General features: G+C 42.7%; 1 protein-coding gene across 5 annotated transcripts in view; it reads left to right on the forward strand.

The window, feature by feature from the left end:
• Positions 1 to 27,547, forward strand: part of MCM10 (minichromosome maintenance 10 replication initiation factor) — a 150,028-nt gene that overhangs the window by 21,311 nt on the left and 101,170 nt on the right. For all 5 annotated transcript variants that reach the window (XM_085895050.1, XM_085895053.1, XM_085895049.1 and 2 more), the window contains 2 exons: positions 17,443 to 17,868; positions 21,508 to 21,609. In XM_085895050.1, the coding sequence (XP_085751176.1) occupies positions 17,443 to 17,868; positions 21,508 to 21,609 (528 nt within the window). The remainder of the gene's footprint in view (positions 1 to 17,442; positions 17,869 to 21,507; positions 21,610 to 27,547) is intronic.

Genomic DNA, 27,547 nt, shown 5'->3' on the forward strand with positions numbered 1-27,547 from the left:
TACGTCACGACATCGTCGGCGATGCGTGCAACGCGCTATGCCGAAGTTAGACTATCGTTGGGCATCGGTTGTGTAGGCCGACAACAGGTTCAGCATTCGTTGGTACAAGTTATCTATAACACAACGAAACGTTCTGTGTCCGTTACCAATGCGTTATACATGAGACCAAGTCGCTGTGAATACGTCCGAATCTTTAAAAAAAAAAACATCAAAAGTTCAACGTTATCCAGCGTTTTACATACATTTTAATACGTTGCCATCGCTGGCTAAAACGTCAAGGTGTGACCAGGCCTTAAGCGGCGCATGACTGTATATACTTTGAAGAAGGGGTACCTATTCTGATGGTTTTGTGAGTTTTCAATGAAATTACCTAATTTTTCTTTTTTGGCAAAATAAATTAAGGTCATAGTATGTAACTTATTCTAGCAACTAATCTAATAATCAAAATACCAATTTCTGGGATTCTTAAGAAATAATACATACCTATTTTTTTATTACTGCTCTATTCAGTGACTGTCAGATGCTGAAAAGCACTAAAAGAGAAGATTTATCGAACCAATTCTTGGATGCAAATTTTCAATTCAATCAATTCTGGGAGTAACAAAAAGCTCTCTAAATTCTCCAAAACTGTTTTAACTGCCTTCTAAATTAATAAAATATTTTTTAAATACCTGGAAAAATATTTTAAAAATTTTTTAAGAAAATTAATTTTTTTATCAAATTCAAAAAAGTGTTACGTGCAGTCGGACAAAAATGCAAAATTACTCTAAACCAAAGCCATGCATGTTTTCAATATTTTTTATACTATTATATCTATATCACTGTGCCCCATTTGTAAATAAATTTTAGTGAAAATAATCTGATGCACAGAAGAATAAAAGCCTTTTTTTTAAAAAATGTGACGTGCAGTCGGACATTTGGGTTGGAAAGTTCGGTCAAGCCGCTGTAATTAAGTATCCACCTGGATCAGCTCAATTTTTTTTACATTGATTATATTGGTAATAAGTTGAATAATTTAAGACACGTAAATATGAGTTATTGATAAACTAGTCATTTTGTTAGGAGATTTCATAGTCCCAGGCTCTAAAAGGGCAATAAAACAAGAAAAAATAAAAATATGCCAGAATGTGCATATATCATGCGAATCCACCACTGACCGACACAAATGCTGATTTTTCTCAGACGGTGGGTGATAACCTTTTGATTAGATGAGAAATTTCATATAGATTGTTTTATATGTTGTATTTTTGCATGGTCTAATCTTCTTTCGGCTGCTCCCGTTAGGGGTCGCCACAGCGGATCATCCGTTATGATCTGCATAATGACTTGGCACAGGTTTTACGCCGGATGCCCTTCCTGACGGAACCCTGGTCGTCTCTTACGACACACAGGGATATGGTACACCTATTCTAACCGGGGCATACACCGAGCCCAGTACACTGGTACTCATTTCGCCGACCTCGGAAGGATGACAGGCTGGGTAAACCCCCTGGTGTTATAAGACTTAGTATATGTATGTATATGTATATATGTATATATATATATATATATATATATATATATATATGTATATATATATATATATATATATATATATATATATATAAATTCAGTGGGCGAACGGGGCTTGAACTCTGGACCTTTTGGGTCCCAAGCTGCTGCCCTAACCACTGCGCCAACACCAGGCTGATATGTCATATTTTAAGGTGAAACAAGAAAAAAGGCCAATACTGGGCATGTATATTCAATAAAAATCCTGTAGATTCAGTAATATACATCATAGACCCATGAACCTAAATATTTTAAGGTCCTATTGAACACTGTCTATGCAATGAACCAAATTTCATGACCAGTAGTAGTCTTTGTGACTTTCAAAAATGCCACTCAAGTCAGTGTATGCCCAAAAATAGGGGTGGTAATCACTTACATGCATTAGCCCAATACACTGTCCAAATAACTAAATGTCATTCTCTCGAGCAAGGGCTTTTACCGCAAAGGTTCTGCGGGTGCTTGCTATTATTTCTGACTATTTTCTATTGAATAACTCAATTAGAGATCATAAAACACATCATTATAAATCCAAAAGGTCTTTGAGTTCTAGAAATCTCACAAGATTCTGAAAGAAAACATCTGTCAGAACCAGAAACCCATTCATGGATTGATTCCCAAATGATGGGCTGAGATTGCAAAGAAAAAAAAATTGTTGGCTGGTTGACTTATGGGCAGTAATGTGGCAGCTGGCACTGCTTGTTTGCTGTGGGCGATTCAGTCTTTCACAGGGTCCACCAACTGCATACTGCACCTTAAACTGGAACATATGTATATGTATATATATATATATATATATATGTATATATATGTATATATATGTATATATGTGTATATATATATATATGTATATATATATATATATATATATATGTATATATGTATATATATATATATATATGTATATATATATATATGTACAGGGGTTTCCTTATTTTTTGGAGTCGGGGGCTACCATTAAAAAGTAGCAGGTTACCATCACCGCGAGCGAAGCGGGCGCAGCTGTATGGCCGGGGTCCAGGGCCCACCGAGGGCCCTGGAAGCTGGAGGATCCTCGATGGCTGGAGATGCATTCCAGCATGATTTCTGACATGAAATGGTTCTCATATTATCATGTAATGAAATGTACTCACTAAATGTTATGAAAATTGCTTGGATGTTAAGCAGTGGAGTAACTGAAAATAGTCCAAATGCATTCATCACTGTGAGAAACTGCTTTTCAAAAGGGCCTACCATTAGCCAGAATTTGAGGACCACCTCAAACAATGACACCTAAACTTCACAACTCCCTAAATATCTGATGAACTATTTAAGCATAGGGAAGCTAAGTATAATATTTGTAAATTTTCTTTCATTCATTTTATGCATATTTTCCCTCTTTGATTTCATTTTACTTTGTTAAATATTGTTTATTATTATTTTATTGTGTTTTGTTTTGATTCAATAAACAGCTCAAACTAATAACTTTAGACTAGTTTATTGTTTGAAAATGAATGTTAAACATGTATTTAACTTCACTCGTTTTCAGATAATTTCTTTATTTGATGTCAGCTCGCTTCATTCGGTCAACCAATCAAACAGTCTAAGTGTGAATACTGCATCAGTCACAATCCCAATTTTGTTAAACTTCCACCTTACATTATCCACCAATATCGTGTTGTTATACCATCAAGAAAAGCTCACAAGTCTATGGTGCATGTACCTGCAGTACCAGTATTCATTTGGCCAGTTCATAGCTGCTCATACTTGGCCTTCACTTCAGTGAATAAATGGCCATTTTCAGTGCAAATAACCGTGATTAATAACATGTACAAAAGCTGCTTTAGGCTTATAGACTAATTTCTTTATAAATTTAAAAGGCACAACGGGTGACCGTGTATTTTGGATCCGCATCACTTGACAAAAGCTCAAAATGGACTAGGTGAAACACGTGTTTCGTGAAACAACAACAACGTCGCACTTGCGAGAGTGCAAGTTTCGACCCATTACTGATGGCCATAAGCTTACCTCCCATGTCTTTGGACTTCTTCGAAAATCCAAAGTCAAAAGGGATTTTCGTTTCGATGCCATCGTTTCGGCACCGAAACTGCAAGGCCTACAAAGTTTATTTTCTTGAGGTCATTGCTGTATAGTTCGTCATTCAGGGTATCAGGCTAAAGCATAGAACTCTCCATTGCAGGAGGCGTGTTTTAGCTGCTTGTGTTATTTTTAGGTCAGTGTTGTGCGAGACCTGGCGAGAGCACTAACAGTACAAGTAAGCCCGCTTTTATCGAAATACTAATGTGTTTTCGTCTCGGATTTCAAAACGGGGTGTAGAGATTTCGTGGTGACAAAATTTTTTTTTTAAAACCCGAAAAATCGGCGCTGAAGTAGGCGGCGACCTTTGACATTTTTTCTCTGAGTAGACTATTGCGGGTCGCCGGTAACTGGCTTCGAAGGAAACCCCTGATGTGTATATGTATATGTATATATGTATATATATATATATATATATATATATATATATATATATATACATATATATATATATATATATATATATATATATATATATATATATATATATATATATATTGTTACGGCTGTGGAAATTTGCAATACCCAGAAAGGTCCTCAGGTTAGATATATCGATAAGTTCATGTGTAGTTAGTCCACACCCGTTGTTTAGAGGTAATATGTGTGATTCATCCGGGCTGCGACGCTTTGAGTTAGCCATTTTTCTTTATCTATCATTATTTTGGACCAATCACCGCCCAACAACCAAATCGCCACCACCAACAATGCCCCGGAACAACTACACCAAGCCGCCATTACCTTCACCTCCACAACCCCACCCCGCAAGCATCGCCTCACCCCCATTCTCAAACAGAGCCCACCAACAACCAAACCACTACAGCAAACCCCCCACCACCTTCGCCTTTCTCCTTCCACAACCATCAACCACACCACCTGTCAACACCGAACGTCTTGCTGTCCAGGGCCCGTTCGGTGATTGTTGCCGAACACGTCGAGCCGCGAGTACAAATGGATGCCTTTACGGGAGAGGAAATCGGATCAGGGGAGGTTCACGCCCCCTTTTCCTCCGTCCAATGGGCGAGCGTCGGGTGGCGTGGCCCCGCCTCAAAGCGCGATTTGATCCGCGAATTTACATACACTCTCTTCCCCTGGTCTATAAAGACGTGAGCACAAGGCGACTCGCGGCTGGTCGAGTGAAGACGGAGGTCGTCGTCGAGGTTGTCGTTGTTGGGTCGTGGTCGAAGTCGTGGAGTCTGAGTCGAGTGTTTGCGGGGATCGGACATCGAAGGGGACGGAGCTCGGAGTTGAGGTTGAGGGACGAGTCGCGGAGTGAAGCAGGGACGCGGGAGAGGACGTGAAGCAGGGACAAGGCCCCGCTAGCGGGACGGAGCGTCCGCCATTCCCCTCTCTCCACCCCGAGCATCAACAATTCCCCCCATCCGCGCTGAGATAGCGCCGGTAACCCCGCCCGTTCCCCACCCCAACCGTGGTGTCGACCGACCAACACGTGCCTGCGCTACGCACGCCTAAACGACCTCACCGACCACGCCAGGGGCACGGAGTCTGGCACGTTACGCTGACATTGCGGTTAGCCCGCCATCGCGCCACGAGGGCGCGGGTATGACCCCTTCGGTCTCGTGGACCTGGCCGCTCACCCAGGTCCCACGTACATTTGGTCCACGGACCTGTCTGCCCCCTTGCCTATGAGGGGGGCTTATATTTGCTTTTTGTGTAAATGTATGTGTGGCGCCAGTCTTGTAAGTAAACCTGTATAAGTGTGCTGAAAATAATTGCCTTTTTTATTCGGTAGTAACTCTGCGTATTGTTCTTGCTTTGACTGTTATATGTGCATTCCTGTATGGCTGTAAATACGTGCTTGCCGTGTGTGTGTGTGTGTGTGTGTGTGTGTGTGTGTGTGTGTGTGTGTGTGTGTGTGTGTGTGTGTGTGTGTGTGTGTGTGTGTGTGTGTGTGTGTGTGTGTGTGTGTGTGTGTGTGTGTGTGTGTGTGTGTGTGTGTGTGTGTGTGTGTGTGAGAGAGAAATAAAGTGCTTGCTTGTTGACTTGTTTCCAGTTTCGTTGCGTCCTTTCCTTTGTTTGGAAGTTCCATCTTGCATCACGGAAGGGATTGGTAGTGGGTTTAGACACCCAGCAAGTAATCTGAACCGTTGAGGTCGGTGATAACTCCGCTAGGTTATCCCTGCAGCACGGAATGAGCTCCAGGAGGGCCACGACTGAATTGTCCGTTCCGGTGGGCGACGCGTCGCGATTCGAGTTACGTGACCGATCGCACGCCGGGTGGGCCAGAATTCGTAACAATATAGAAATATATATATATATATATATATATATATATATATATATATATATATATATATATATATATATATATATATATATATATATAGTTACGAATTTGGAATTCAATTGCACACAACATACAGGTTCCCTTCGTCATCTATGTCGATAAGTGCATGTTCCCCAGATAGCTCACCTTCCATTGTTTAAATGTTTTGAAATCTATTAGATGCACTGCGGATCGATTTAATAGTTGGGGAGCGAACAATGGAGACGTCCCTCCCCCTCTTCTGCGAAGAGGAAGAAGAACCCTGCGGTGACGTCAACAACTCCCTCCCACCGATGGTTGAGCGGGGGGTGGATCACGTGGGCATGAGTCACGCCGGGTGCGGGGGAGGGGGTGCAAAGGATAAAGAGGACATCTTTTCTTTGTTCGTGTGGGAGTCCCGTGGTTGGGCTGAGTTTGTGGGAGTCCCGTGGTAGGGCTGAGTTTGTGGGAGTCCCGTGGCAGAGTTCGTGAAGAGTCCCGTTCTGAGTCCCGTGTGCAGAGTTCGTGTGCTGAGTCCCATGGGAGGAGTAAGCTTTTTTGCTTCGGAGAGAGCAGTCGTTCAGCAGGCCATCGGGTCCTGCTTGGCTTGCTTGGCTTGAGGCTTTCGGAAGGTTTTTGCTTCGGCTGGCTCAGTGAGCTTCGACTGCTGCTTTGTTTTGGAAGGAACTTTAGCCGGTTGTTCGGCTCGAGCTGCGAGTGGAGGCTTCTTCCTCTTCTTCCTCTTCTTCTTTGTTCGTGGAGCTTTTCATTCTCCATATTGTTTCCCGGCTTGGTGTGACGCATCGGCCCCTTCTTGGAGTTGGATCCTCGGGGAAGCGACGATCGACAGGAAGGATCGGCGCCTCATCTCACCGGCACGTGTTGAGAAGCGCGGGAGGATTCGCGGGAGCTCGGGAAGGATCGTGGCGATTGGATCCAGCTCGCTCTCGCTGGATCCCGGGTCCGGACAAGTTGAAGACCACACGAGGTGGAAAGGTTCGAGTCAAGCTCTGAGTTTCAGCTCACCTGTCCTAGTTGGAGCTCATGATCAAAGGCCTCAGCCACCGTTTCGTTCGTGTGTGTGTGTGTGTGTGTGTGTGTGTGTGTGTGCGTGTGCACGCGCGTACCTCCGTGGGCCCGTCTAATAAGTAGGAACTGCTGTTAAGTGTAACTGACTGTCCATAATAAGTAGACGGTTGTAGTTCTTGTTGTTGTCGTGCTTTTGTTGCTTGTATAATTACATACGTGTTTTGCCTTATTTAATTGCAGACGTGTTTCATTATAATAAATGTCCTTGTGTGAATGTAAACCTGCTAGTTGCGTCCATTCCCTCATTGACTGAACATTTCGTGTGTTGGGAGTTAGAAAGCCGTTGGTTTGCCGGAATAGGGGGACATTTGGACCGACGGTTCTCGGCGATTGCGCCGCTCGGAATCGCGCACGGACAAGCTCGCCTCGGCGGTTTGTTCCGTACGAGTTCCGTCGAGGGTGGAATACCTCGGTCGTTGGATCACGTGGGTATTTAGGTCAATTGAAGACTGGCAATCGACGCTACCCCACGTGATCTGCCGATTGGCGTATTTCGGTTCTTGTACAAGGACCTGTCGCTCGGATAGAGTTATCCGGGCGGCGGTCTATATTCTGGGCGATCGGTCGGGCCGACTCGACTTGCTGCTCCGTTCAGAGCAGTCGGTTGGCGGCTGACCCCCGGCCCGTAACTATATATATATATATATATATATATATATATATATATGTATATATATATATATATATATATATATATATATGTATATATATGTATATATATATATATATAAACAAGATGTGCGACCCCGTTGTCCAGGGTGGCTCACCTGCATTTATTTACGTGTTCATTTACGGACACTTTCCAATGGTTCTGTGATTTCCGCCCCCTCCCCCAGTGTATTTGCTTCGATGCTCGTTGGCACGCATAATTTCGGCTTTCTTTGCCATCCGGAGGTAACGAACATTGATGTCAGCCAGTCAGTGAATGGTTAGAATGAGCTTAATATATTAAGTCTATACCTATAGTGTTGTGGTTTTTTGAAACCGTCATTTCCTGAAGCAATGGCACACAACATATAGCAGTCCCGAGACAGTTATTTCATGAGTATTTGTTTTTGATAGCCCTTCACTGTTGTGTGGTGGGTTTATGGGTCATTTGCATTGCATGGGCTTTTAGGCAGGTCTTTATTCCCATTCTTTATTTACTTTACTTTGCACACACGAACCTCTCTTTCATCACGCAAGCATGCAGACCACAGCACCAGGCAGCTCATTAGTATACGTGCACCTTTTCACATTCAAACCTCGTGTCATGACCCACACGGACACTTCACTTCAATCTTCTTCAGACTCAGACCACAATGTTCCAACCACTACAACGCCTTCCAAAAAATCCCCACATCATCGGATCACAGAGCTCAAACTCCCCTACACTCACCATTGACACCACAATATTGACGAACACCATCACCATCACAAATTCGCCACACCACCGCTGCCGTCGCTTAACCAAAATCACCATTGACGACCACTACCACCTTTTGGGACCCGTGGAGACTAAGAGACACGCTCACGGCCGGGCAGGTGACCAAGTACCCCAGCCCATGTTATTCTCAGAGATCTGTCTCGTGGCAAGATGCGGAGAAAATGAGGCCATTTCTGGTGCCATGTCCTTGCCTGGGCGGGGCCAAAGCTGTGGTAAGCACCAGTGGGGGTGTGGAGAAACGCCCATAGCCCGCCTGTTCCTCTTCCCAAACTCCACCCCTGCGAGGGAATTATAAAAGTACGGCATTCTGCACAGCTCGGGCTGGACGGTTCGTGGCTCGGTGCTCTCTTTCATCAGGCTCATTCACTCTCGCTCTCCACGGCTCTTCTGGTTCTCTATCTGGCTTGTTTTTATCCCCCGCCGCATGGCGGAAGGGGGATATTGTTGTCACCCGGGTCGTCCGTCCGTCTGGCTGGCTGGGCATCAACATTTATTTCAATGGTGGGGGATTCCCCATCTCTGATGGGTATATTTCTCTCTGCAACTCATTGGGTGCTGAACTGAACGAGCGGTGCTGAGTCCACCGGATAGCCAGGCACCAGAAGGACTGCAGTTTACTCTATTCGTAATTACTGTACACGAACAGACCTCTTACACTCATGATTAAGTGTATACTCTTGCACATTCTTTTCTGTGTTTCCAAAAAACTCGTGACCCACATCTTAAGATTTTCCTCTTCACATATCACTGCACCACACTGCACATCATCACGCCTCCTTCAATCGTGCACCATAGACACCCTCAGTTTTTCTCCCTTCTCCACCCTCCTCCCCCTTCTAAGCGACTGGAAAGTGTGGTCCGTCAACCGTGCAAGGTATTGAAGAGTTTGCATGCCTCATACTGTCACGATCTCTCTTACTTTCCAACTTTCCTCGGGGTATGATCCTGATGGTGCCTGTTATGTGTAGAGTAAGATAAGTCTGTGTCATATGGTTCTGCCTTGTGTCTGTTTTTATTTACAAATGTTTGCATGTCCTTTTGCCTCACCTGCTTGTTATAAATGTACCCAGTTTGTCGTGTCTTTTCCCCATTGATCGAGTATAGTCCGCATGTAGTGTTCGCCGTGAAGTTTTACCCCACCAATTTGCTCTTGTTCGCCTGTGCACACTCACTGTATCACTCGGCAGTAATCTAGGTGTGCGTTGAGGGCACGAGACCCCCCTTAGTGCGGCTATCTTCATGTAAGGTACCCATGCAAATTTGTGAAACCCTACCAGGATTGGCAGTACCAACCGGCATTCGTGGTTGCTTAGCAACCTACCGGAGTATCTGGGCCTCAGGACCGGGAGTTCGGGAGGCACTCGAGTGCTTCCCCTCATGGTGAGCCTCGAACCTCGGATCTATAACAATATATATCGTGCCTTTTACAAATTACTCACACCCCTTGACCTATTTCACATTTTGTTGTTACATCCTGAATTTAAAATTGAATAAATATAGATTTTTTTTGTCACCAATCTCCACAAAATGCCCCATAATGACAGTGAAAATGTTTTTTGTAATTTTTACAAATTTATTGAAAATGAAATACAGAAATATATAATTTGCATAAGTATTCAGCCCCCTGAGTAAATACTTTGTAGAATCGTCATTGTCAGCGATTACAGCTTCAAGTCTTCTTGGGTATGTCTGTATCAGTTTTGCACATCTGGATTTGGGGATTTTCTCCCATTCTTCCTTGCAGATTTGATCTAGCTCTGTCAAGTTGAATGGGGAGCGTCAGTGAGGCGTAAGTCACATTTGGCACGGTGGCTGTAGGGTCGACAAAATCTACGGCCACTAGCAATTATAGGGCGGCCGCAGTATTTCCACGGTCACACAATGTAGCAGTCACATATGTTTTTATTTTTCGGGTAGCCGCACGGCGTATTTAGAAATTGTGGAGACCGAAAACGTGGGGGTGCCGTATGGTCTTTGATTTGATGTCGCACGGTGACCTTAGGGCGTCCCTGCGGTGGCCATAGAATTTTCAAGGTAGCCTCAAGGTGCCTGCAAGGCGACCGCAGGGGGGGCCCAAAGGCGAACGTGCAGCTAGACGGACGGTAAAGATTGGGTATATATACCAGTTCTTTTTTTACTGAAATAAAAATATAACAGTTCGGAATATACCAGTATATATAACTGAATATACCAGTTCAGAGTATAGGCAAACACCTTTACTCGGATCTCTAGCGGTAACGCACGGTCGACACAGACTGCCACGGAGGCCGTACGTAAGATGCACGGTGGGCGTAGGGGAACCGTGCATCGACACTGCGTTGCCCGCAGGTAGTCCCACAGACCGCAAGGCCACCGTACGTTGAACACAGGGACGCCTTCTGACTACCCTACGGCGATCGTGGAAATAGTGCGGCCGCCGTAATTTTTTGGGGGTTGGCAAGATTCATTTTTCATTGAGAAGAGCCTACGGCAGCCTCACGAATAACGCAAGCCCACCGTATGCCCTACGTACGGTCGACGTGGAATACATCTACCTCACAGCTTGGCTTGTCAAATTGCTACGGCCAACGTAGAAATGAAAAAAGTTATAACTCCGCGCTATAATTTCATGGCGACCCCTACGGCCTGTAAAAGATAGCCATACGGCGTAGGGCCACCCTGAGGCCACCTCAGAAACTCTGCGGCTGCCACACGTTTGTCAATTCAGGGGGGGTACGGCCGCCGTATCCTAGCCGTAGAGCAAATGTGACTTATGCCTGAACAGCAATCTTCAAGTCTTTCCACAGATTCTCAATGGGATTCAAGTCTGGCATTTGGTTGGGCCACTCAAGGACTTTCACATTCTTGTTCTGAAGCCATTCCAATGTTGCTTTGGCTGTATGCTTTGAACGTAAACGTAAATCTTGTTGGAACGTAAATCGTTGCCTAGGTGCAAGGTCTTTTGCACTGTGAAGCAGGTTCTCCTCAAGGATTTTCCTGTATTTGGCTCCATTCATTGTTCCCTCTATCCTGCCAAGTCTTCCAGTCCCTGCCGCTGAAAAGCATCCCCATACCATAATGGTGCCACCACCATGCTTCCCAGTATGGAGAGTGCTAGATGGGTGATTGGCTGTGTTCGTTTTCCGCCAGACGTAGCGCTTTGCATTCAAGCCAAAGAGTTCAGTTTTCTTCTCATCAGACCACAGAATCTTTTGCCTCGTGCTCTCAGTCTTTCGCGTGCCTTTTGGCAAACTCCGGGCATGCTGTCATGTGCCTTTTTCTCAGGAGTGGTTTCTGTCTTGCCACTCTCCAATAAAACCTAGATATGTGAAGTGCTGCAGAGACTGTTGTCCTTCTGGAAGGTTCTCCTATCTCAGACAAGAAACTCTGTACAGAGTGGTCATTGGGTTCTTGGTCACCTCCCTGACCCAAGTCCTTGCCTGGTTGCTAAGTTTGGTTGTACGGCCAGCTTGAGGAAGAGTCAAGGAAGTTCCTTATTCTTTCCCTTTCCTAATGATGGTGCTCACAGTGCTCTTGAGAACTTTCAACACAAGAAATTGTTTTATACCCTTCCCCAGACCAATGTCTCCTCACAATTCTATCTCAGAGTTATGTGGACAGTTCCTTCATGGTTGAGTTTCTGCTGTGACATGCACTGTTATCTGTGGGATCTTTATATAAAAAGGTGTGTTTCTTTCTTTATCATATCCAATCAAGTGAATGGGCCACAGGTGGACTCCAATCAAGAGACGTCTCAAGGATGATCAAAGTAAATTAGATCCACCTGAGCTCAATTTGGCGTGTCATTGCAAAGGGGTTGAATATTTATTGACTCAAGGCATTTCAGCTCTTCATTGTGAATTGATTTGTAAAAATTGCTGAAAAAATATTCCACTTTGACATTATGGGGTATTTGGTGTAGATCGGTGACAAGAAAAAATCTCAATTTATTCCATTTTCAATTCGGGCTGGAACACAACAAAATGTGAAAAAGTCAAGGTGTGTGAATACTTTCTGAAGACAATATATATATATATATATATATATATATATATATATATGTTTTTATATATATAAAAACAAGAAGCCAAGTGTTGGTGCAGTGGTTTGGGCAGTGGCTTGGGATCCAAATAGGTCCTGAGTTCAAGCCCCGTTGGGCCACTGAATTAATACACCAGGGGGTTGACTCAGCCTGTCATCCTTCCGAGGTCGGCGAAATGAGTACCAGTGTACTGGGCCGGTGTATACCCGGGTTAAAATAGGTGTACCATATCCCTGTGTCGTAAGAGGCGACCAGGGTTGCGTCAGGAAGGGCATCCGGCGTAAAACATGTGCCAAATCACTATGCGGATCATACGGATGATCCGCTGTGGCGACCCCTAATGGGAGCAGCCGAAAGAAGAAGAAGAAGAAGAAGAATAAGATATATATATATATATATATATATATATATATATATATATATATATATATATATATATATATATATATATATATATATATATATATATAAACATATATATATATACACACACAAGAAAAAAAACTTAAAAAAAAAAGAAGTAAAAACAGAGGGTTGAAATCTCAAAAAAACAACAACCAAACAAGGTGAAAATGATGCCACATTACAATGCCACAATATGACATCACAATCTTATGGATCACCATCATGACATATTTTGACATTTTACTTCTGTTGTGTGGGATTCTTATGGATGAAGAAGAATAACAACAATGAAGAATGACACCACATTACGATGCCGCAATACAACAGCACAATCCTCTTCTGGATTACCATCACAACATATTTTCACATTTTACTTTTGTGAGATTGTGATGGAACAATGTCAAAAGATATCGTGACACTAAATGAGAAGAGGATTGTGGCATCGTAATTTGTCATTCTTCATTGTTGTTATTCTTCTTCGTCCATCACAATCCCACAACAAAAGTAAAATGTCAGAATGTCGTGATGATAATCCATGAGGATTGTGGTGTTGTTTTGTGGAATCATAATGTGTTTTGTCATTCCTTCCTTCTTTGGTTGTTTGTGTTTTTTGAGATATCATCACTGTTTCACATTTGTTTTGTTTTTTTGAATGTTTCTTTCTTCTTATTGTGTCTGCACTTTTTTAAAGTAATAAAATGCTTAATATTTTATATATTTTGTTATTTTGATATGGATTAAATCCATCTATGTTATTATATTTGGCCCATTGTACATTCTACCCCTCCCCCCTCAATCCTGGCTTTTGGTTCAGTCAATGATGTGGATTACCACATATGCGAAACAATGTGATTATCATTTAAAAGAAATAATAAAATGCTTAATGTTTTCTATATTTTGTTATTTTTACCTCCGCATCGAAAGTGGAAAGAGGTTATGTTTTCACGTCCGTCTGTTTGTCTCAGTCTGTGTTTGTTACTTGCAAATTCAAAGATTTTTCACATATATTGATTGGTTCGTCAATTTTGTTATTCTATCTGTTTGTTTGTCGCCTGCAGGTCACAATTCGAAACCGATCATCATGAAACTTTACCAAGTTGTAGAGGTAGTCTCACCTGAGAAGCCTATTGATTTTGAGGTCAAAGGTTATCTTGAGGTTAAATTCTGCAATAGTCATTTTTCATCCGATTGACTTGAAAATTGAACAAGACTTGCATAGTCATCAATGAATTTGGAAAGCAACTATTTTTGAGGTCAAAAGGTCAAAGGTCAATTCAAGGTCAAACTTCTAAAATCAAATTTCATCTGAAAAATCAATTTTCATCTGTAAAACCTGAAAAAAAATTCAGCATAACCTGAAAATTAAGCAGCCATTGCATAGTACATCGCTGAATTTGGAAACCAACTATTTTTGAGGTCAAAAGGTCAAAGGTCAACTCGAGGTCAAACTTCTAAAATCATCAATTTCAATCTGAAAAATGATCACTTTTCATCTGATTGACCTGAACTTTGATTAAGATTGTGAATTTTAGTGTTGATGACATGGACAATTTGATGTATCCATGCCAACCTTTGGAGAGGGGGGGGGGTGATTTTGCAAGTATCATGCTCTGCACGACGTCTTTTTCTTGTTTGTTTGTTTTTTTCTGTTTGTATGCAGGATATCTCAAAGTTGTGTATGGATTCGGATGAAACTTGGTGGACAGGTTAGGTGGTGACAAGGACGAATTGGTTCGATTTTGGTGAAGATCCGAATCCGGATCCGAGGGTTATTTAATTTTAAAGTGATTCTTCACCATTATGCCTGGTATTGGCTTAATGGTTAGGGTGGTGGGCTTTGGATCCTAGGGTCCTGAGTTCAAATCCTGCTCAGCTGTTGAATTAATACCAGGTGGGGTTAACTCGACCTGTCTTCCTTCCAAGGTCGGCAAAATGAGTGCCAGCATGCTGGTATACTGTGTCGGAGTGGCGACCCGTCCAGGATTGTGCCCAATAGCCAAGGAGACTGCTTAAGCAGCACCAACGCTCTGCACAGAGTATGGTCCCAATCTCCTCCTCCTCCTCCTCCTCCTCCTTCACCATTGTGAGATAGGGCCAAAATCGATATATGGCATGATCTTTCAAAAATGTATTTGGCCTGATATGTTCTTGTGGATTAGGCATTGCATGGTAGAGGTATGCACTCTACCAACTTTGACCTTCGAGTTTTCGTATGGATTAAATCCATCTGTTAATAAATTGTTTTAATACTTGTTTCAGTTGATTTTGGCAATGGTTTGGATATGTATTGCTTTTGGAATGGTACTGTCCATATCTCCCTCCCCACCTTTTTTCCACGATCCTGGCCTGGATTGGCAGAATCCACATTCACTTTCGATTTCTTTTCGTAATAAAACTATTAATGTTTTGTATATTTTTAATTGTTGTGTTGCGTGCACGAGCCCAAAGAAAAAGTAACTTCCTCATGTTGTTATCATTATCATGGCGTCAGAAGTTATCGAGGTAGGTCGGGCTACAGTTGAGGGGCTGAGCGCAATAGTCAGCAAACTGACATTTTTAAGTTTTTGAGTAAATCAAGTTTGAAGTTTTTCATTTATGGTAAAATCAGTTTATTTTCAAACAAACAGTTACAACTATTTTTCAGTGTAACAAGCTATTGAAATTCAACAATAAAAACCTTAAACTATTACTATGTCTATTTAGGGGGTTAGGAGCCAAAAATGTTACTTAGTTGACTATTGCACAACAAGTATGACCAGGTTTAAACCAACTATCTGCAGCAGATGTGTTGATAATACACAAACAATAGTACCATTAAAGGGTCTCTATCGTAAAGGAGTGGTATGAGTTGATGGCTTGTTTCTAGGTGTGAGCTCCCTCGCTGATATTGCTTTACCGCAAAACCTGGGGATGAACACCACCATCTATTATGTAACAATGTACGAACTAGATCCAAAACTCGTACTAACGTTTTGTGGTAATGCGAATGCATAGGAAGTTGACACTTGGAGGCGAAGCGGTGCTCCTGTTGTTCTTTCATGTTCAGTGCTGCACATCTCGCAGAAAGTCCGGAATTGCGGAACAATACCTTCGAGGCCCTCAGGAGCCACCCAAATGGAATGTCTTACTCCCCGACACAAAAAGCCCGTTGGGCATCGAATTTGGAAAAAAATCCTCACCAGAATTGGATGATTCAGAACCTGCAAACAAAGAATATATTGTAAAACATAATGCCGTTGATGACAGGTAGACCAGTGGTACACCTCTACAGCGTGGCAGCACTCTCTATACAGGGGCGGATCCAGGACTTTGAAAAACTGGGGGGGGGGGGCCTAAGGTGCGGAAAAGGGCGAATTTTTTGGCAGATTTTAGGAATTGTCATAAAAAATCAATATTTTTGTCAAAATAGGGTGGGGTGTAAGCCCCCCCCCTAGATCCGCCACTGCTATAGCTGGCAGCGCTCTCTATAGCTGGGCGGCGCCCTCTAATAGTGTGGCGGCCCACCATACTAAAACCCCTTATGGAGAATACTGCGGAGTAGTGGCCAAGTGATTAGCTGCATAGGCCCTGTGCAATAGGCAACTATCTACGTCCCCCCATATGCCAGTGCCTGTGGAGCACACAAACTTTACTTTCAGCAGAAGCAATGGTCAAAGTGGCTAAGTGATCGTTATATGAAACATACCCAAGCTATTTGAAGAAGTTTGCCTAATCCGAATTGTATACATTTTATTTCATGCATTTTGCATAGTCGCAATGTTATGTATGTAGTCATTATACTACATTCATTCCCGATTTAAGTCATAATTTACTCACCATCCTTGGCGGGGTCATAGTTTGGATCATTGTCTGAATCCTCAATAACACTGCTACTGTCTGTATCATCATCTTCTTGAAACAATATGTCAATAACTTGGGCAGCACTTAGAAATGCCTTTTTCCTGGGGGCTGCCATCTTGAATTTTGTAGATAGTTGTATGTTGCACAATAATTTTACACAGTACTTTTAGTGCATTGCTATGAGAACCCTCTAGTAGACACCAATGTAACTAAAATCAGTTAGTTGTGTTATATACAAGAAAGACACATAAATTGTACTTGATAATGCCTCTAACTCAAATTCATGAAGTATGTCAGTTAGTTGGTATTGCGCTCAGCCCCTCAGTTTTACATTGTTTTTAGAGGGGAAGAAGCAGAAGTACAAAATGGCTTTTTAGCAATAACTTGTGGTACTTTTGCAATGTATTCTGGTGCCTTTTTCTGTCTTGGTAGTTCAGAAAATTATTAACAATACAAGTTGTGGCTTTTAAATGCTTATGACTTCACTCTATAGTTGTGTACACTATGTATGATAGGCTTATAAACATTTGAATAGGTGGCCATTTCTTTCCCTATATCATCCCTCGATGGAGTAGTACTGTACTCCATGATGCATAAACACATACACACACCACACCACACAACACCACGTACCCAATAAATTCCATTATCACTGAGTGACTGTACAGACCATGACTGTTCATTTTGTGAATTTTCATGGAACTTCTTTAGCATTCTTGAAATGCTGTACATTGTTCAATTGCAACATTTTTTTTTCTTTTTTTTGTCCCTCAGGTGCTGATGAGGATGTGGAGGATCTCTTGGCTTCTTTTCTGGATGAAGTTGAAGATTCTACATTTAATTCAACTACATCAAATGGACTAAGAGGAACTATCAAGAACGTGGAAAAGAAAATGACAGTTGGAGAGATTGGCTGTGACAATGGAGATGCATGTAAAAATGTGCCTGCCAATAAGTCTTCCAATAAATATGACAGGTGGATGATCAGTGAAGATTTGAGGAGGGATGGGACAATTGTATTCAAACAACGTGAAGATGGGGAAGGCTTTGAAAATCTCTTGAACAAGCCAAATGGTGAAAGTAAAGGATTGGATAAAATGAGAAACTCTGGAATGCTGCACAGGCCAAAACAATCACTTGGTGAATCTTCTGTCGCAGGAGTTGATATTAATAATGAGAAGAGCAAAGAACAATTGCAAGGTGTGTTGTTATATCTCATTCAGGACAGAGGACAGTGCAGTGTCAATCGTGGACAAATTGTAAAGCAAATTAATTATGCAGGCTGACCTTGCATGTATTCATGTTATCTGACTTTGATCCCTGTTCCCTTCTGTGTTACGAAATCAGTTATTTTTGCTGTTCTTTATCTATAACAAACTTGGATTCAACATTGGTGAATTTGGCTATTGGGGGGGGGGGGGAGGGGAGGGGTGGGGATGGGGAGTGGTGGCAATGTTGCAGGGACTTATTTTGATTCACAAATTAGGCATATCTATGGGGCTGTATGTGTCCTTGGTTGGATTGCCATGCTGTACATCATCGAAGTAATTGGCACAGAACTGAGTAATCTCAGAGAAGCTTCATCAGTGATTGTGTTCGTGTTCGTTTGGTTTCTGATTTGACAGGGTAGGTAATGAGCTTATGGTCAGCTTCTATGTTTCTTTCTTCACGATTGTTCAGGTGGACCTCCCGGTGAAGGACAACAGAAACACCCTCTACCCTTTAATTTGGAATTCCAATAATTGATGTTGGCAGAACTCCACCTTAGTTGTCCATACAACATTTCTATGTGGCAGTCAGCGATTTTTGGCAAATGTTTGTTTGCTCTGGGCTCTCAAGAGTAATTTCCCAATAATCAAGTAATTTACTGACGATCTGTATTGCTAAGCGGACAGATCAGAGCGAAGAAACCAATCAGATGCTCTGTCGAACACTGCACCCATCATGCCTTAATGCTATATCCTACAACTCAGCAACTTGGAAGGAAGCAAATCTCCAATTATTTCCCAGTGCGTTTTGTTTCTGCAGTGGTATTTAATCTGGTTATGGCAGAGCTGGAGGAAGGAGCACATTTTCTAAATCTGGACTCATCCAAGAGTTTTATGGCATATTAGTCCTTAATTGTTGGTATAATTGCACAGTGGTAGCACGCTTGCCTTTGAGAAACCACTATTGTGGTTTCTATTTGATATTTCTAATCTGGGTTCACTTTTTGGTAACGCGCTCGAACCGCCTCAGAGATATGCACCCAGCACAATTGAAGCACTCTTTCGTGACACACTATGTCAAAGGTAAAGGTGACAATGTTGTTCTTCTTGCCTTTTTCCTCCCACTCTCCCTTTTACCTCAATTATTATTCCCCACTACCACATCCTACTCTACTACGTTTCATCACTCCTTAAAGCTTGCCAAATATGTAATGCACAGCTGTAATTGAAGACCTTTCTTGTTGAAATGTCACACCTAGAATTTTGTTTGCACAGCAAATTCCTAAATGCCTTTTATTGTTTTTTACCTGGGATATGTGGCAAGTCTACAAGAGCTCGGCGTTGTTATGGTTGTTGTTGGGGTCGATTTTTGAAATGTGCACCCATGAGTCAGACAGCTGCCAGACCCCACCCACATTTCCACATTTGTTGGTTGACTTCCACCCACCATGGCACACAGACAAAGTAATATGGCCACCATTTTTGGTTTTATGGTGGGCCTAAGACATCAGCCCTGTAGGTCCCTGCTGATTATACACTGCCTGGGTTTGTTGCATCAGATTCCCATTGGCTTTGTTTGGGTCAAGTGTTGCTCATGATGAGGAACCTCAAAAATATCTAATCATGTCAAATAAAAATTATCTTCAAGCCCATCGGCATGCGTTGTGTTGTTTGTGTTTCCCTAAAGTTGTTTGTGTGGTGATTTTGTTAAACATCAGATTTCCATCAGCTTTGTTACTCCCGATGTGGTCCGCATGCGTCTTATTACCTCTTCCACAACTTCGTAAAATGTGCTTCACTTTTTTTTTTTTTTTTTTTTGTATACCTTGGTCGAGGCTCGTATGAGAGCTAACACACAACTCACAGCAAGGAGGCATGAGACAAGAGGGGCGGGAGTGGAAGGGACAAAACAGTGGGGAACAGACACATTAGGTGAACTGTGGAAGGGAGAGGGATGGGGATGGGACGGGGAACGTGGCGAAGAGAAGATGGACATTTCAGGGACTTTCAGGAAGGAAAGCAGGAGAAATGAAGGAAGTGGGCTTGGGTGGATTATCGGGGGTAGAAAAGATCGAGGATTTGGATGGGGGAAGATAAGAGGTGGTGGTGAACAGCTGTTTTGAAAGCCTGGAGGGAAGAATGGGAAAGAATAGAGTGAGGAAGTTTATTCCAAAGGCGGGAAAAAAGAGGAATGAAAGAGTGAAGATGAGCAGTGATTCGTGATTTTGGTAGTTTTACCAGAAGGGGGTTGTTGGCGGACCTTGAGCGCCCTGTGGAAATGTGGTGGGGACAAATCGCAGAGAGAGCAGGGGGGCAAGGCTGGAGAGGAGTCTGTAGAAGACAGAAAGACCACCGACCAACCTGCGGTGATTGAGTGAGAGGCCCAAAGACTCAGCTTCATTGCGGGAGATGCCGATGATCTTAAATGCCCTGGTTTCGACAGCGTGAAGCCGAGAAAGGTGGGAGGCAGGAGCACCAGCCCAGAGGGGAGAGCAGTACTCCATCAGGCTACGGACAAAAGCTTTGTAAGTGGTCAGGAGCTCAAGAGGGCCGAGGAAGGACTTAGCACGACGGAGGATTCCCAGTCGGCGACTGGCTTTTGAGGCGAGGTTGGAAATGTGACTTTCCCAGGAAAGGTCATGGCAGATAGTGAGACCTAGAAGCTTGAAAGAAAAGACTTCACTCTTAATTAAAACTGAACCACCACTTAGCGAAAGTTGTCTGCTCAATTTACGTGTTCCTTTTGAAAGTTTTCCCCATCGACTTTTGTGTACAATTTATTTGGTCCAAGTAAAATAAATGTACAGTAAACTAAAAGCGTGAATGAGAGGTCACCACATCTTCCCATAATTTGCATATGCATTGGGACCCAGTAAAAAATTACATGATGCTTCTGGGGGTTGGTGGTGGTGGTGGGAGGGGGGAGGGGAGGGGGTGTGTTTCCAGTGGTGTTACATAATGCTATTAACTAATCACTATTTTGTTTACCTCTATAATCAGTTTTTGCATTCCCATTTTATATTATAAAAACGACGTAAAATATATTGTGAAAAATTGTAACATGTGGTACTTACTGGATTGCATTTGTTGTAGTGCACACAACAGGAGAATCATGTACTTGAAGACTTCCCCTTGTACATGTACAAACCCCTTGGTAATCATGTACAAACCCCTTGGTAATCATGTACAAACCCCTTGGTAATCATGTACAAACCCCTTGAAAATAAATCTTCAACATTACGTTTTTGGAAATAGGAGAGAAAACCGATTTTACTCCTAAAATATCAACAGTATATCGATTGTTAGCATTTGGATGTCGATTTAAGAGTTGAGGAAAAAATAGTCGGCCTCACATTGAGAAATTGCAGAGCTGAAAGTGAAGTTGCCAATTTTGTCACAGGTTCTGATCCAGTGCGGTCATTCTCGTTAATATGTCTTTCTCCAACTCCATACAATCATTTTATGACAAACGTGGTCTTTTCTCGGATGCTGTAATCTAGATTTCATGCACATTGTTCGTTCTTTGTAAACTTCCTCCCAAAAATTTACTGGGCTTTTTATTGTTGTTTTTTTGTTTGTTAATTTGGTGAGAGAGGAATAATGACTTACCTGCAGCACCATGACCTTGCAGAAGAACTGCTGCGTATGCAGGAGAAGATTTCTTTGCTGCAGGAACAGCTACAAGGCAAGCCCGTGAAGACCATTGCAACTGCAACCACAACTTCTAAAGGAGGTAATATTTTTGTATGGCATGGTAAAGAGGAGTTTCTGTGAGGTAAACCAATCTATCCTATGCCCAGGGTAAAATTGCACTTGAGCAATCTTTCAAGGTCATGACACCGTGGGTGTTATTGACGGTCTGAACAAAACGCTTGAGGCTGTTCCTGAATTTTTGTTCGATGGGAGTTGAATGGGATCTTCAATTATAAATTGAACTTTGCATCCCTCTTCATCAAAAGTTTCATCAGCCTGTTATACCTGTCAATAACCCGGAGAATAATGTGCTTTATGTTAAGTGACAAATTGTTCCAGGATTAGTGTCCACTTGATGCATCGTCCCGATCTCTTGGTCCACATACTCCAGCCTTGGTAGATTTATTACAGCTACCTCACTTAAATTTTTCCACTCCCTGCTTATTAGAAAGTTGTGCAATAACAAATTGTTCCAGGATTAGTGTCCACTTGATGCATCATCCCTATCTCTTGGTCCACATCCTCCAGCCTTGGTAGATTTATTACAGCTACCTCACTTTAATTTTTCCACTCCCTGCTTATTAGACAGTTGCGCAATAACAAATTGTTCCAGGATTAGTGTCCACTTGATGCATCATCCCTATCTCTTGGTCCACATCCTCCAGCCTTGGTAGATTTATTACAGCTACCTCACTTTAATTTTTCCACTCCCTGCTTATTAGAAAGTTGCGCAATAACAAATTGCTTTTCTACAAAACACTCTGATAGGTAAGCCAAAGTATAGCTCATGGTCAGGCGCAGTAATCTATTGTCGTTTGAAGAGGTGTAAGTCACATCTGGAGAAGGGAATAAGGTTACTACGCCTGTGCATTTAGTCTTTTGTCTACAGAGTCTTGGCTCGTGGAAAAACGAGAACACTGAATAGATCAGGATGCAACAGAACAAAAGCAACAGTTGAGAGAGAGAGGGTGGGTTGGGGGGGGGTGGGAAACACCAATTCAGTAGGTTTGAAGGACAACATAGACTCATAGAGGGAGACTTGGACAAAAATGTGTGCGGGGAGGAATGAGCAGTCAGGGAGGGGATGCATGTGTTGGACCAGATGGATACATAAGCAACCTCTCAGGAAGAAAAAAACTGGAAATTTGGAGGGGTGGGGGAGGTGGGTAATCAGGGTAGAAAATTGGGGATGATCTGAGATTGTGGTGAACAGCTGTCTTGAAGATCTGGAGGGAAAATTGGCATTGAAGAGAATGTGGAAGTTGGTTCCACATAGGTGGGGAAAAAGAGGAACAATGAGTGGAGGTGGTGCAATATGTTATTGGGTGAAGTAAACTTCTTACAGAGCAGATGTTTATCTGTGCGGGAAATGAACTGTTTTGATGCCGTCGAGGTTACTCAATTTCCCCCTGATTACCTTGTATCAGTCATGTACAAACAAATGGGTAAGTTCCTATTCAATAATCTGTATTGCTAATTAAATACACCATTACAAAAAATGTAAAAGGTTTTGCTGAAAGTATTATTCAATCGATGCTTTGATTCTAACACTTAACTTGCTCTTCCATGATCCCTGATCTCTGTTTGTCATTATTTATTTGTTGAACCCTCCTCTAACCCCTCCAACTCACTCTGACGAGAAAGGCTGAATTACCTGGTCTTTTTGTTTGTTTGTTTGTTTCCAAAAAGTCAGACATGAGAACCTAAAAAATCATGAGGCTGCCTTACAAAAAAAAAGTACAGATCAATTTTTTTTGTTTTTTAACCAACTTTATGAAAAAAATGAATTTTTGTTACAGGAAATGGATTGTGCTGAGTATAAATAAAATAACATTATTATTATTAATTCCAATGTAATACTACTGATGCAAGGAAGGAGGTGAAAGGAAAAAAAAAAACAAAACTTATTGGGGCATCTCTATCAAGATGACCTAATAAAGCCGGACCAAATGTCCGTATGTCCGTCTGTCAACAATTTTTCTTTCCGTTCTTGATGAAACTTAGTATGTGGGTAGAGGTCGATGAGTGTTGCACAATGATATAACTTTTGTCCGGGTTCAAGGTCAGGGTCAAGGTCATGAGGTCACGTAAGTTATAAAAATCGCCATTTTCAAAACCTATCTAGTCTGCCATTCTACAAGATATTCGGCAACTGTTTATTGATTATGATAGTAAAAAATATTATCTTGTATCTAACCAGACAGATTTTTGAATTTCCGTCCCGTTTGGCCGCCACGTAACCTGGAAGATGGTCAAAAGCACTTCCCGGTACAAAGAAAACTTTTTACTTCCGATCTTGAAATTTGGTATGTGGGTAGAGGTCGATGAGTGATACCCAACGACATATTTTTTCCCGGATTCGAGGTCAGGGTCAAGGTCACGAAAGTTGTGAAAGTTGCCATTTTCAAAACCTTTATAGTCTGTCATTTTCGGAGATATCTGGCAATGGTTCATCGATTATGATAGTAAAAAAAACATTATAGAGATGATTGTCACCCCCACACGGGGGTAATTTTATTGTTAATTTGCAATTGGTCACTGGTTTTTAACACCAATACAATTTTTATTCTTGACCCCAGGCATCAAAATCTACATATATCGAACAAACAGTTTAAAATGGAGCACCTCGCCGCCATTAAAGCATTTAAATTGCATCAGATGTGGAAATAAATTTGAATTGTTGCTCCAACCTCCGACCTTGCCGGCTCGATAACAGAAGACGTCATTTGCATTTTGCCACCTCCATCCATACCCCGTTCAGAATCCCATGTGGGCAAAAAGGCAACTTGCTAGAGGCTAGAACAATAAATTTGATTGGGACAAAGATGAACATACTGTTGCGAATTCGCGCCCGCCAGTGTGCGATCGGCCACGTAACTCGAATCGCGGCACGTCGCCCACCGGACGGACAATTCAGTCGTGACCCTCTCGGAACAATGCCGGGAGCTAGTCACGGGTGGGTCTTTCGACTTCACCACAATGGTGCCAATCGGCCACCCGCGTAGGATAGGGTTGTTCGCCAAACTCGACCTTCCTAAGTACCTACGCGGATGGTTAATCGGGCGATCGTACCTCGCCGCAGGTCGACTTCAGACACGAACCGCTTAAGCGGTTCGTTCCATACTGCAGAGATAACCGAGCAGAGTTATCGTCTACCTCGACGGTTCAGATTAGTTACCGGGAACTTACACCCACTACCAATCTCTTACGTGATGCAGGATGGAGAGTCAACAAAAGGAAGGAGACGAAGCAAAGCGGGAACAATTGAACAAGCACATTTATTTCACACACGCAGACAGCACAGAAGGCACGTATTCAATCACAGTAATAATAATAATAAAAGGCACGTATTCAAGCACAGAAAGAAACGGTAAAAAAGAGATACTACCGACTAAGACCGACACACGGCAACACTTACACAGTTTTACTTAACAGACGGCGCCACCACAAGCATTTACACAAAAAGAAAGCCACCCTCATAGGCGAGGAGGCGGACAGGTCCGTAGACCAAATGTACGTGGATCCTGGAGGATCGGCCAGGTCCACGAGACCGGGGAGGTCTTAGCCGCGTCATCGTGACGCGATGGCGGGCAAGCTGCAATGTTTGCGCCGTTGCGCCCCGACTCCGTGCCCTGGCGTGGTCGGCGAGTCCTATCCTGCGTGCTCCGCACGAGCGGTCTTGTTGGCACCACATTTAGGGTGGGGGAGGAACGGGGGCCCCCTCGGCACTATCTCAGCGCGAATGGGGGGGGGAATCGCTGATGCTAAGGGAGAGGGGTATGGCTGGCTGGCCTGGATCCCGCGACGAGTCGAGCGACCCCCACACCGCAACCTCGTCGCCGTCCGCCGTCTTCCCTGCAACTCCTCCGCAACTTCTCTCCAACTCTTCTCGAACTCCTCCCAGCTTAACTCACCCTCTCTCTCTCTCAAGTTGCCTTGCGCTCGCATCTTTATAGGACTCAGGAGGAGCCGATATGCGGATCAAAACGCGATTGGAGGCGGGGCCACGCCACCCTCTGTTCAGCCATTGGTCGGGCAAAAATGGGCGTGAACCTCCCTTGATCCGCATATTTGCATAAACGGACTTCACATACACGCGCTTGGAGGCGGGGCCAAGCCGCCTCGCGCTCGCCCATTGGACGGAGGGGAAGTGGGCGTGAATCATTTTGGATCCGAATTTCTCCCTCGGAAAGGCCGCCATTCGTGCTCGCGGCTCGGTACGTTTGGCACCAATCGCCGAACGGGCCCTAGACAGCCCGGCATTCAGTGTTCACAGGTGGTGCGGTTGTTGGTTGTGAAGGAGAAAGGTGAAGGTGGTGGAGGGTTTTCTGTGGTGGTTTGATGGTTATGGTGTCGTTTGGGAATGGCGCTGAAGCGATGTTTGCAGGATGGAGTTGTGAAGGTAAAGGTAGTGGCTGTTTGCGTTGTTGGCGCTTAATGGTCGAAAATAACAATAGAGAAAGAAAAAAAATGGCTAACTGAAGGATCGCAGCCTGAATGGATCACATAAATTCCCTCTATACAACGGGTGTGGGCTAACTACACATGGACTTATCGAGATATCTGACCTGAGGACTCTTTATGGTGTAATGCGAATTTCCACAACCGTAACAATACCATTAATTAACAATTATCAGTTTTCTTTGCCGCAATTTCTAATGGAAGCTTCACCATTTCTATTCGGTGTTCATTATGCTGTACATAGTTTCCTAAAAGGCTAACTTGGAGAAAAGAGGGACGAAGTTGAGGTGTGCAGTAAGCCAATATTTTGATAGTTTAACCAGGAGGCAGTGACTTGAAGAAATGCATATATTGACACTTTTGAATACAAATCCTGCAAACACAAACATAAGACTATTTAAAAATATACTAAATTATGAATAACATGAGTTGACAAATAAATACCAAACGAACCCACTTGATGTTTGCACATAACTGGCCTTCCAACGCACTAGCGTTTATTTTTAAAATTATTAATTGTTATTATTATTATTATTTTCATCCATGTCCTTGTTTAAAATGATTCATCAATAAACAGTTAATGAAACGTTATTAATCCAGTAATTTACATCAAAGAAGCCTCGTCTTATCCACCAGTAGATGTGAAATACCCAAGTGATGTCACTGATGTTTGCGATCCACAATTTGTTAAGAAGCAACATGCGTGTTTCGGCCAGTCACGGACGATGGGCAACTCCACAGAAATATATGTGAAATATCGTGAGCAGCATTTGCTTATTTTCATCCAAGAATGTGAAGTTTACAATTTGATTATGATTGGATCGATAACGTGGGACGTACAATAAAATGTACAAACAAGATGCTCACAATAGTGTGAGATTGCCAGGTTTTTTTGTGTTTTTTCAAGTAAGTAGATATCATTAGAAAGACTAGAACGACACTCAGTTGAGCACATACCTCCGCCAGCCTGAACAGTTCACATTTTGTATGCCGCTGATACTCTGGATCTGGATCTGGACCTGAACCAAAATCAAATCTGTTTATTCTTGCCATCTACCCAACTCCTCCACCAAGTTTTGTCATTCATCCACATTCCACAACGTTTTAAGATATCATGATGTATATCATTTTTAGCCCCATCTCTCAATGGTGAAGAATCATTAAGAATGCATGTATCTGGATCTGGATCTTCATCAAAATGTAATCGATTTGTCCTTGTCACACACTGAAATCTGTCCAACAAGTTTCATCCAAATACATCCTGAACTTTTTGAGATATCCTGCTCACAAACAGGCCAACAGGGGTTAAAACATAGCATCAGTCTACATTTGGTGGTGGAAGTAAAAATATATGAAGGTAGTTTTTATTTTATTTTATTTGCTTATACACTTTGTTGGACTTTATTTTTATTTTTTTAGCATGTCTTTTCGAGTAACTTAGACTTATTGTGAGTATCTTTTTGGAATAACTTTTTGAGGCTCCTTGTAATCCACAGTTTTTGACATTTGCCTTGCAT

Source organism: Eptatretus burgeri, chromosome 9 (assembly GCF_056783735.1).
Source record: "Eptatretus burgeri isolate ZD-2024b chromosome 9, Ebu_testis_v1, whole genome shotgun sequence".
Lineage (NCBI taxonomy): Eukaryota > Metazoa > Chordata > Myxini > Myxiniformes > Myxinidae > Eptatretus > Eptatretus burgeri.